We start from the raw sequence: 12,572 nt of genomic DNA, 5'->3' as shown, positions 1-12,572 counted from the left end.
AAGAGCCATAATAAATATTTGAGGTTAGAAGTGGATTTTGACATGGACATATTTCTTACTCTTCTATTTGATTATGTACATTTCAAGGAATTGATTATTATAATCTGTGTATCATTAACTAAAACTATGAAAAGCTCATTGCTAAAAATCCTTAGTGTATTTTTCAACATCCTGTGCTTCTTCAGAGCTTCGAAAATAGACTCTTAAATGAGAACTGTGTGCACATCACGGTTTGTAAGTTATGTGTGTTTAGAAATTTCTCCTGAAATAGACAAAAAGCATAAGCAAAATTAACCTGCAAGGTTAATTGAACACTCTCTTAGGAGAACTACACTCCATGCCAGAAGGTTGCTGGATTTTCTTTTTAATTTTAAAAAGAGACAGACACCAACAGACAATTGGGAAAGAGCAGTTTCATACACAGATATGCATCAAAGACACCACTTGTTAATGATCTCAGATGAGTGGATATGCTGAAATATAATGCCAAACAGCATTCTTTGCTAAATAGCTCCAAGTAGAGCCTTAGGAGTTTCTACCCTGTCCAAGGTAGAATAAGTGCCACCAGTGGAATCTAGTTCCTACAACTGACATTGAATTCCATTGGGAAAGCGTCTCCTCTGATTGGTTTTTGGCATCATTTCAAGTGTCCCCATCCCCCAGCAGCTGCTGTGCTTTAGAGTGCCAGCGTAACTCGGAGAGAGGCAAAGATCATTCAGCTGCAAGCACTGGGGAGGTTTTGGCATCTTCCACATCATGGGAAGCCAGCCAAGTTGTGCTTAAAGCCAACTTCTAAAAAAAGACCTTTCAAAAATATAAATGTTTTATAGCTGAGCTCCTGCTTGAGAAGTCTCCCCCATGTTCTGTCTCCTGTATCCCAAGACTGGCCACAAGCCATTAGCAAGGGGCAGATGAGAAGGGAAAGCTTTGACTCTCACTTTCTCCCTAATCTCCCAGACTCTCATGGGTGATGTTCTTTACTGGACTTGGGACATATGGGGGAAGTGAGCTGGGGTCCTGTCAGAAGGTGCTAAAACCCAAAGGCAAGAAAGGCATGGAGGACAGAGCCCAGACATTTGAAGCAAAGAGTTGGAGCCAGAGAAGGAACAGAAGGAAAGTCATTTGGTCCCTGCTTTGAATGTAAAGGATGATTTGATAGTGTTTATTCTTGCTTATTTTTTTTCATTCCAGTTTATTTGAAGCTAAAATTCTTTGTGATAAGTATTGGGCTTCTGTCTAACAGAACCTCTCCTGGTTTGACTGAATGTTCCTCAACATAGCTATGTTTCCTGTATGTTAATAAAGGCATCCAGTATTTTCTTTTACTGTTAGGAATTGATGCAAACCCCGTAGATTCAGAGATGCAATGACTTTTGACAGTAGCTTTTTAAAAATGATAATAATTGCTTTTTTCACATATGTGTATATCCTAGATGGTGCCAAAGGTCCCAGATCACTGAGGGCATCAAGTTTGTTGGTGGTGCGAGGAGGAAAATTTAAGCGGAAGTTTGTGGATCTGGGGTAAGCACTTCATGAAGTTAAAAAGCAAGCCCTCTGTAAGAGAAGGATTAAATGAGAAAATGTCAAATTCCCCTTTCTGACTGTGTGCTGTCATTATAGGGCGCCTTTGCGAAGGAATTCCAACAAGGGAAAGAAATGGAAAGAAAAAGAGAAAGAAGCCAGTAGGTTTTCTCCAGGTAGCAGGTACGGGTGGGTGATTAAGAACAGATGTATCTCTGCATCTAAACTTTCTGGCCCCCTTCCATTGTTAACCAGAATTAGTGGTCAGTATCTCTGTGCTGAAGTGATACAGCTAGAGGTGAGATGAAAACAAATTGCGGTTTGTATTTGTCTTACTCCGATTGAAGCCTACACCTGGCCTCGGGTAGATCCATTGGCTTAATTGCAGAATTATGGTCACATGAACAGTTTTAATAAATGTTTATCTAAATACAGCATAAATGTATCTATGTGATGTGTCAGTTAGACACATTTCAGCTTTTTTGCCTGGCTACCCACAATTCTTGTGTCTTCTGGTTATAAGTCTGAAAGGGTAATTTTGCATTTAAGTATCTTGTTGGCTTTCAAGACTGTTCTGTCCACATGCGGGTAAGAAAGACCAGTGTCTCACTGAACTCAGCTGTTACGTTGATTTTTGCTGGCGCCATCAACCACGCTTACTGTTCAATAAAGACTTTCCTATAGAGAAGTGAGCTTTGTATAGCACATTGTCAAGCTTTCCCAACTTTATTCTGAGATTACATAATTGTAAACTTAGGTTTATATAGGGAGACAGTAAAGCACAGAGCTCTCTCTGAAGTCCAACTGCCTGGGTTTGAATCAGCGCTCTCCCAGTTACTACCTTTAAAACCTTCGACAAGTTATTTAGCCTCTGTGCCTTTGTTTTCTCATATATGAAATGAAGATAATAAGAGTAGCTACCTGTTAGTGTAAGGATTAAATGAGTTTTCATGTAAAGCATTTAAAATGGTACCTGGCACATAGGAGGCATTCAAAAATAATAATAATGATAGCAATCTGCTGTCATTCTCATTATTATTTGCAAGTTACAAAGAAGTTTTATATTTATCATTTCATTTGATCCTTACAATAAGATTGGGAGGGCAGATAATAATACCATACTTTATTGATGAAGAACTTCACCTTCATAGAATTTAATTGATTAGCCCATGATTATGCAACAAGCAATTAATGTCAGTTAGCTGGGGCTTGGCCTCCTGTCCAGATGTCTTTCCAACACTGCATGTCACCTCCTAGTTACTTAAGCATCTAATGATGTTTACATTTATTTATGAATTTTGGGAATCATCCCAATAGTATAGACTAAGGAAGAAACAGGCAAAATGCTAAGAATAAAAGAATGTAAAATTATTTGGGGACCACCTATCCATTTTATAGGTTGTCCCCAGCTGTTTCCTTTTTTCTTTTTTCTGGCATACACCTTGGTGAGAAATTGTACCTTCTCCCTGGGATTACAGGAGAATGGGGGAGAGGGTGAGGGATGAGAAGAGAGAATTCCAAAATTAATTATTTTTGTTAGTCTGGGTTTCCTTTACGCTGTACAATGGAGAAAGGCAAGAAAGCTCTGTTTATATTGAGGACAGGGATCTCAGGAAAAATAAGGCCATAATGCAACTCAAGAGCGCTTTTAACTTTGTGTGGTTTTAGAGTGAGAAATATAAAATAGTCTACTTTGTGCCTTAGAATTAAGAATAGAAAACTATCAAATATGCTCAGGGGAAAAAACAACAACAGATAGTGAAACCGTTTAAGGGAGAGAGAGAGATGCCCAAATGCACAGTGGGAGAGAAACTTGAACACTTCTGAAGTGACACTGTGCTCCCTTCGGTCCCTGGGCTCCTGAGGCAGCCACTACCTCTCACCTTTGGGGCCCCACCCTCAATGGGACATAAGCGCAGGCATCCAACAGAGGGGAGGGGAGAAGGTTTGACTGAATTTCGTCGTAGGAGCCAGAGAGTTCTCACGCCCTTGTATAAATTGCAGGTGAAAGTCAAGCAGGTCTTGACTCTGTTGGCAAATAACTCACCTTACTCCAGGCAAAACCACCATAGTCCAGGGTGGGCGGTCATCATCGCGCTGCTTAACCACAGCTGATACCAGCTTTTGAGCCAGCAGCCAGCTAGGCTGCCTAGTCAGCTACATTTTAAAACATTAACTCTGCAGTCTCTCTGCATCAGTAGTCACAAACAATTCATGTGTACAACGTTACAAAGCAGTTTTCAGTTAGAATCATAGTTTCATAATTATTTGTAATTACAGTAGAAGGTTGACAGGACTGAAAGGAATTCATGGAATTGAAACAGTAGGGCAGGGAAGAAGAAGGACTTTTTCAGTTTCAAAAAAATAAATTTTTGAGCTATCACAGTGATTGGTTAACAGTAATCAAATCTAATGACAGCCTCCATTCTCCTATGTAGATGAATAATGGGCCAGAACCTTATTCAGAACATATTCCAGGAAGTACAGTTACTGCCCAGTAGGAGCATAATGCAGTTGAGTTGGTTTCACAGGGCCCCCCCCTGAAGGTAGGTGGGTGGCAAGCACCATCAGCTGCAGGGTCCCACTGCAGTTGTGGAGAAGAACTGGGAGTAAACTCATCACTCCTGTGAGGTTTTCTCAGAAAAAGGAGGGACTGATTCACAAATTGAGTTAGTAATCTTTTAGGCTTTTCATCCAGTTCTTATAAGATTGTAAAAATCTGATGAGGTCATTCAATCAGTGATAACTGAAGTCTACCGGACTTGAAAGAGGCCAGACATTCGCTAAATGTGGTCTTGGTTTTAGTTTTTCCCTTCCCAAAGAGTAAAGAATTTACTGTATTCCTTGTGGAGACAAAGTGATTCAAATACATGACCAACATGAAACAAATAGATGAGGTTAAAATAAGAAGAAGTAAACCCTACAGAGATATATGGTTTGGTTCTGTCCTTTTCAAATACGTGCTCAGTGAACTTTCTGATTTAACCAGATAACATAGCAGATAACAAAAGCAGGAAACACTTAATCATCAGAGCTTGTTCATCCCTTAAAGTACATACCGAAGAGTAAGATAAAATTCTCTCCTTAGAATAAGGAGCCACTGGTGTCAGCGGAGTGTCTATTTTTGGAGCTCTGTAGGAGAAGCTCCCAGTTTAGTCACTGAATGGAAAGCCCTGTGAGCAGATATGTGTATCTCAAAGCAAGGCTAGAAGGTGGCGCGTGGGAAAATTATGGGGAAGGGAGATGGCGCTCCTCTGTGGAAGCAGATCTGCTTTCACCTTAGAAGTGTGAACAGTGGAGAAAACACTGAGCTGGAATCCAGTATTCGTCCTGACTTTGCCATAGGTAAGTCTGAATTCCTTGGACCTTGGTTTCCTACCAAAAAATAAGTGTGGTCAACTAAAACGACATGGTCTGTAACTCCCTATGCATCTCTGCCTGCACTATCCAGCATGGCCGTCTCTAGTCAGATGTGGCCGTTGAGCACTTGAAATGTAGCTTGTCTATATCGAGATGTGTTGTAGGAGAAAAAGCATGCTCGATTGCAAAGACTTCGCATGGAAAAAAATAGAATGTGACATATCTTAGTATCTTAATAATTTTATAATACTGATTACATGTTGAAATAATATTTTGAATATTTTGGGTGAGATAAACTATGTCATAAAAATTAATTTTACCTCTTTTTTTCCATGTGGCCACTAGAAAATTTTAGTTTACCTATGTGGTTCATATTATATTTCTTTTGGACAGTGTTGATCTATATGATTCTATGAAAAACATACTCTTTTGATTTCTGACTCTTTTGTTGGTCTGTAAATTAGCATGTATTCATTTGTTTGTTTATTCTTTTTTTATCTATATGTACTCCTCTTTGTTCCAAATATTATTTGTGTATATACAAAAATACATATGGTACAACAGTATAATTTGTTTTAAAAGTAAATCGGATAGGGAAAAACAAGATAAAGCAAAAAGTAAGGTTGGTACTTAAAACAGAACATCTTCAGCAGTACTTTCATAGTAAATATAACAGTGGCCTCCAGTAAAAGCCAAGAGCATAATGTCAAGGCGATTAAGAGCCTGAGTTCAAATCGCAGCTCTGCCCCTTGTCCTCTTGAGCAAGTTACTTCACCTCTCTGTACCTCAGTTTTCTCATCAATAAGATGGAAACATGTATTTACCTCTTCAGGTCATTAAGGGGATTGAGATCACATTTAAGCACATTTTAAGTCCTTAGTAAATATAAATGGCTATCATCACTATTAATGCTTAAAGTAATTCTTACTGCAGGGATATAAAACAAAATATTCTCTGGACATATTTTGCTGGCAGTCTCATTCACGCAGGGGTGACTTTGGTACTATCTTGACGAATAAATGGACCATATGGATTATAGTTCAGGCAGTTTCTCTCAAAGAAACTTTAGATAAATCATGGTACTGCAGTGGGTTTGAGATTATACTGCATGACAAGTACCTGGAGGGCAGTTCTGCCCTGTTGCTGAGCAAGGGCCAAGCCTCTGCTCCTGAGCTGGAGTTGAAACACACCCTTTCAGAAGAGCTGAGGAGTGGGATAAACACACGCACACAGAGAGAGAAACCCCTTTCTCTGCCTACACCCGGTCCACAGAGGCACCCCAGAGAGGAGCCAGCTTTTTCCTTCAAAAAAAAAAAAAAACATTTTAAAAAACGAGAAACAAAAATGTAGTTATAAATGCCAGTGGAGAACGGCCATTAGAAAATGGCAGAATAATTTGAGCCTGAAAAGTTTTAGAGCGCACATTACCAAGCCACTAGTGGCCATGAACAGTGATGGCAAAAACTCACCACTGGAGAACTTAACCTTGGCCATGTAGCTCACGTGGGCTCTCTCCTTCACTTGATATTTTTAATGCCCAAAGGTAGTAGCTTTGTTCTTGAAAAGAGGATTATTTGGGTTATAAATTAAGAGTAATTTGTTAAAGTCTCCAATTTTAAAACCTAGCTTTTTTTGAGTTTGGCTCAACTTACAAATCCCGTCATTTTGTTTTACACATCAAGTAAAATTTTATATGAAATAAAAAAGGTTTCACTTCCATGAAAACCTTTGAACAATATTAGCTTAGCCTCAGGAGAGCAGACCTGATCCCCCATAATTGTCTGTCCTGTTTTTAGCTGCATTTATAAATTTAATCTATTTAGTTTTCCTTTTAAGTAATTTCCAGTGCCTAAAACCTGACAAACTTACATTCCTAACAAATCAACACTTTTCATACTTTAAAAAACTCTTGAAAATCTACTAAATTAAAATAACTATAGTGACTCTAAACATCCCAATACTCTTTATCAGTGTGGTAGTTTTACACCTTAATTAGTTAAATCTGAAATCAGTTAAATATATTAAGGTAGACTCAATAGACAAGTTTCTTTCTCAGTTTCTAATAATACAAATTTTCTTAAAAACTAACCAGTATATTTATTATTCCTAAACTAATATTTTTGTTTTGATAATATGGATTTTATTTACATGATCATCTTGCTGTTTCATTTTATATCTTCCCAGTATGGGGAAGACTCATTAAGGAAACAGTTTCTCCATCTCAAGTGAGTGTACGGGAAGAAAAAAATATATTTTTCCCTCTACACTCCTAGGTTCTTCAACTGAAGCCCTGTAAATTAGACTGACAGAAGACAGATTAACAAGGGAAAAGCATACAAATGTATTTAATGTAAGTTTTATGAGACACAGGAGCCTTCATTAGGAAATAAAGACCCAAAGAAGGAGTTAAGCCTGGAGAATTTTTATCCTAGGTTTGATGAAGTGTGGAAAGTTGTGGGGAAGTGTGATAGGACAGAAAGGTATGAGGCTAAGGGTAGTAAACTGGGGAAACTTAACCAGGCCTGTTCATTCATTTGCTCAGGTTCCTCTTGGCGTCTGTCCATCTATGGAGTTAAGGATGCTCCTTTCCTCTGGGTATAGGGAGGGTACCTCTCTCACATGAGGGTCTTATGACCTGGTTCAGGGGAGATGGGGAAGGTCAGAGAGCCCTTCCTGCACCTGCCTTTTCTCAAATTCCTTCAGCTTAAAATATTCACTATGCCAAGGTGTGCCCTGTTTGGGGGTAGCATGTGCTGAACCCCATCATAAGTTAAGGTTAAGCACTCTATGTTGACCATCTCAAATGGGCTGTTGGTTATTGATCAGATATTTAGACCATAACTCAGGATCTAGAAGCAGGATATTTCAAGGTTGTTGGCCTGGCTGCAGATGGACACCTGCTTGTAATAGCTGTTACCTGTTCAGGTCTCTCAGTCCCCTTCAGAAGGGGCTGGCTTTACAACCTCCGTGTCCTTAATGGATGTTAGAACCTTGCAGAATTACTTCATCTGATTTGAGTAAATGGAGGTCTGCAATCCTTCCTCTGGTTGCACCTAACTTTCTTCAATTAACCTCCTTTACTACCTGCTTGAATTCTATATTCTGTTTATACTTTTTCTATTCTGGAAGTTTCTGAACTCCTAATTATATTTTGATGACATCCAATTAGACTCTGAATACTTAATTGTATTCAAAATTAAAACAAACCAAAAAAAAAAAATCACCATGGAATGTTTACCTGAGCAACTTAATTTTGGGGTGCTAGCACCAGGGTAAACTGGTTTGAAGATATATAAATGAGTTAATTGTTTTATAGAGTTGTTAACCATAAACTATTTAAATGCCAGGAGGCAGTTACTCTCCCCACCTCACACCCCCAGCAAATGGCATTTTCGGATTATAGAGACTTAATTTGAAGACATGCTTTCTCCCAGTTCCTAACAATAAAACAATCAGGGATATAGCAGTGATTTGTGAATCTATTTTTTCCAAAAATGATAGTGAGTCTTTAGTGTATAAGCTAAAAAAGAAAATGAAGCAAGTATAGCACACATGCCTGTTTTGATCCTCTAGAAATTATTTTTAGATCTATTAAGTATTCATTTCTACCAATCTTGATTTTTCAAGGGAATTATTAAGGATCTGTATGGAGTTTATGCCCCTTGGCCCATAACCTGCCCTCAGAGTCAAAAAAGTTAAGAAGGGAGGGAAGGAGGGAAGGAAGAATTTTAATGTTATTCTTAACAGATTTCTCCACAAAGTGAAACAGACTATAAGAGTGGTCAATAGTAAAATAACTGTTACCAAACCCTTTCTGCTCCTTTTGTAGGCCCGAGAGTTGTATATCCAAAAGGAAATTGGCATTTATTTTAGAAAGCTGGTGAGCTGATAGGTCTATAATTTTAAAGTAGTGAAGAGTTTGCTTTTTTAAATGAATATTCTATACTCTAGGTCCAAGCAAATGGAAGCGTACCACTGTTCAGTTTTTTGAAGGATACTAGGAACCACACAGAGGTTCCATCAGCTCAGGGAGTTTTAGAGTCAAGGATACACAAAGAAATGAGGGGGACAGGATACAGCCCCAGCAGGGACACAGCCAGACCTGGAAAATAGTCTTCAAAATACCCCAGGATCTGATGGTTTGCAGCAGTGAGGACAGTGGTTGTCTCCTTAGAAGTGGGCTCTCTTTGCTTTCTATGTGACTATTCCTTTGTTCCTCTGTTATCGTGATGTGGAAAGCTAGAGCAGAAAGCCTCTGGATATTATCCAAGGCTGAGCTTCTATGATCACATTCATCACATTGGCCTTCGGACCCGTCTTTAGTGCTGGATGTACAACTCCACATGGAATTTTTACTCTTGAGTATTTTCCTGGCAGTGAGAATTTTATGAAAGGGTTTAATGAGACGTGGTCTACAGATTTTCTTTGAAATGTTAACCTGGACAGGATTTGAACTACCAAAAGTCCTTTTCAAATAGGGCATTAGAATGACAACAATTTGGCAACAGTATTCTTATTTCCTACCTATTAAAAGTGGTAGAGGACAGTGAACTCTATGCTGGAAATGAAGTGATACATTACTCTCTTTTTCCTAGTTCCAAGGAGGATTAAGAAAAGGATATATAAGATCAAGATCCATTCCATATGGGAACAGAGTCAAAGATGGACACTCAAATTAAATAAATAAATCAAGCTTAAAGTTTGGCCGTGTGGCTGACAGGGTCTTGGTGCTCCAGCTGGCTGTCAGGCCTGAGCCTCTGAGGTGGGAGAGCCGAGTTCAGACATGGAACCACCAGAGACCTCCCGGCCCCACGTAATATCAATCAGTGAGAGCTCTCCCAGAGATCTCTGTGTCAATGCTAAGACCCAGCTCCACTCAATGACCAGCAAGCTCCAGTGCTGGACACCCCATGCCAAACAACTAGCAAGACAGGAACACAACCCCACCCAATAGCAGAGAAGCTGCCTAAAATCATACTAAGTTCATAGATACCCCAGGACCACTGGATGTGGTCCTGCCCATCAGAAAGACAAGCTCCAACCTCATCCACCAGAACACAGGCACCAGTCCCCTCCGCCAGGAAGCCTACACAATCCACTGAACCAACCTTACCCAATGGGGGAAGACACCCAAAACAGTGGGAACTACGAACCTGCAGCCGGTGAAAAGGAGACCCCAAACACAGTAAGTTAAGCAAAACGAGAAGACAGAGAAATTCGCAGCAGATGAAGGAGCAAAGTAAAAACCCACCAGACGAAACAAATGAAGAGGAAATAGGCAGTCTACCTGAAAAAGAATTCAAAGTAATGATAGTAAAGATGATCCAAAATCTTGGAAATAGGATGGAGAAAATACAAGAAGCATTTAACAAGGACCTAGAAGAACTAAAGAGCAAACAAACAATGATGAACAGCACAATAAATGAAAATTAAAATTCTCTAGAAGGAATCACTAGCAGAATAACTGAGGCAGAAGAATGGATAAGTGACCTGGAAGATAAAATAGTGGAAATAACTACCACAGAGCAGAATAAAGAAAAAAGAATGAAAAGAATTGAGGACAGTCTCAGAGACCTCTGGGACAACATTAAACAAGCCAATATTCGAATTATAGGGGTTCCAGAAGAAGAAGAGAAAAAGAAAGGGATTGAGAAAATATTTGAAGAGATTATAGTTGAAAACTTCCCTGATATGGGAAAGGAAATAGTCAATCATGTCCAGGAAGCACAGAGAGTCCCGTACAGGATAAATCTGAGGAGAAACACACCAAGACACATATAATCAAACTACCAAAAATTAAATACAAAGAAAAAATACTAAAAGCAGCAAGGGAAAAGCAACAAATAACATACAAGGGAATCCCCACAAGGTTAAAAGCTGATCTTTCAGCAGAAACTCTGCAAGCCAGAAGGGAGTGGCAGGACATATTTAAAGTGATGAAAGGGAAAACCTACAACCAAGATTACTCTACCCAGCAAGGATCTCTTTCAGATTTGATGGAGAAATTAAAACCTTTACATACACGCAAAAGCTAAGAGAATTCAGCACCACCGAACCAGCTTGACAACAAATGCTAAAGGAACTTCTCTAGGCAGGAAGCACAAGAGAAGGAAAAGACCTACAGTAACAAACCCAGAACAATTAAGAAAATGGTAATAGAAACATACATATCTATAATTACCCTAAATGTAAATGGATTAAAAGCTCCAACCAGAAGACATAGACTGGCTGAATGGATACAAAAACAAGATGCGTATATATGCTGTCTACAAGAGACCCACCTCAGACCTAGGGGCACATACAGAATGAAAGTGAGGAGATGGAAAAAGATATTCCATGCAAATGGAAATCAAAAGAAAGCTGGAGTAGCAATTCTCATATCAGACAAAATAGACTTTAAAATAAAGACTATTACAAGAGACAAAGAAGGACACTACATAATGATCAAGGGATCAATCCAAGAAGAAGATATAACAATTGTAAATATTTATGCACCCAACATAGGAGCACCTCAATACATAAGGCAAATGCTAACAGCCATAAAAGGGGAAATCGACAGTAACACAGTAAGAGTAGGGGACTTTAACACCCCACTTTCACCAATGGACAGATCAACCAAAGCGAAAATAAATAAGGAAACACAAGCTTTAAATGATACATTAAACAAGATGGACTTAATTCATATTTATAGGACATTCCATGCAAAAACAACAAAATACACTTTCTTCTCAAGTGCTCATGGAACATTCTCCAGGATAGATGATATCTTGGGTCACAAATCAAGCCCTGGTAAATTTAAGAAAATTGAAATCATATCAAGTATCTTTTCCCACCACAATGCTATAAGACTAGATATCAATTACAGGAAAAAAACTGTAAAAAATACAAACACATGGAGGCTAAACAATACGCTACTAAATAACCAAGAGATCACTGAAGAAATCAAAGAGTGTATCAAAAAATACCTAGAGACAAATGACAATGAAAACACAATGGCCCAAAACCTATGGGATGCAGCAAAAGCAGTTCTAAGAGGGAAGTTTATAGCAATACAGTCCTACCTCAAGAAACAAGAAAAATCTCAATTAAACAACCTAACCTTACACCTAAAGCAAATAGAGAAAGAAGAACAAAAAACCCCCAAAGTTAGCAGAAGGAAAGAAATCATAAAGATCAGATCAGAAGTAAATGAAAAAGAAATGAAGAAAACGATAGCAGAGATCAATAAAACTAAAAGCTGGTTCTTTGAGAAGATAAACAAAATGATAAACTCATCAAGAAAAAAGGGGAAAAGACTCAAATCAACAGAATTAGAAATGAAAAAGGAGAAGTAACAGCTGACACTGCAGAAATACAAAGGATCATGAGAGATTACTACAAGCAACTCTATGCCAAAAAATGGACAACCTGGAAGAAATGGACAAATTCTTAGAAAAGCACGACCTTCCAAGACTGAACCAGGAAGAAATAGAAAATATAAACAGACCAATCACAAGCACTGAAATTGAAACTGTGATTAAAAATCTTCCAACAAACAAAAGCCCAGGACCAGATGGATTCACAGGTGAATTCTATCAAACATTTAGAGAAGAGCTAACACCTATCCTTCTAAAACTCTTCCAAAATATAACAGAGGGAGGAACACTCCCAAACTCATTCTACGAGGCCACCATCACCCTGATACCAAAACC

The 12,572-nt window shown here is 38.7% G+C and overlaps 1 protein-coding gene across 13 annotated transcripts in view; it reads left to right on the top strand.

Annotated features, from left to right (window-relative positions):
- PPP1R9A (protein phosphatase 1 regulatory subunit 9A) overlaps positions 1-12,572 on the top strand; it is a 296,255-nt gene that overhangs the window by 265,710 nt on the left and 17,973 nt on the right. For 10 of the 13 annotated variants that reach the window (XM_082398187.1, XM_082398188.1, XM_082398189.1 and 7 more), the window contains 2 exons: positions 1,434-1,521; positions 1,621-1,704. The exons of the other annotated variants lie outside the window; for them this stretch is intronic. In XM_082398187.1, coding sequence (XP_082254313.1) covers positions 1,434-1,521; positions 1,621-1,704 — 172 coding nt within the window. The remainder of the gene's footprint in view (positions 1-1,433; positions 1,522-1,620; positions 1,705-12,572) is intronic. 13 annotated transcript variants of the gene reach the window in all.

Source organism: Balaenoptera borealis, assembly GCF_965194805.1.
Source record: "Balaenoptera borealis genome assembly, chromosome: 7".
Lineage (NCBI taxonomy): Eukaryota > Metazoa > Chordata > Mammalia > Artiodactyla > Balaenopteridae > Balaenoptera > Balaenoptera borealis.
This window is presented reverse-complemented; position numbering and strand designations above follow the sequence as displayed.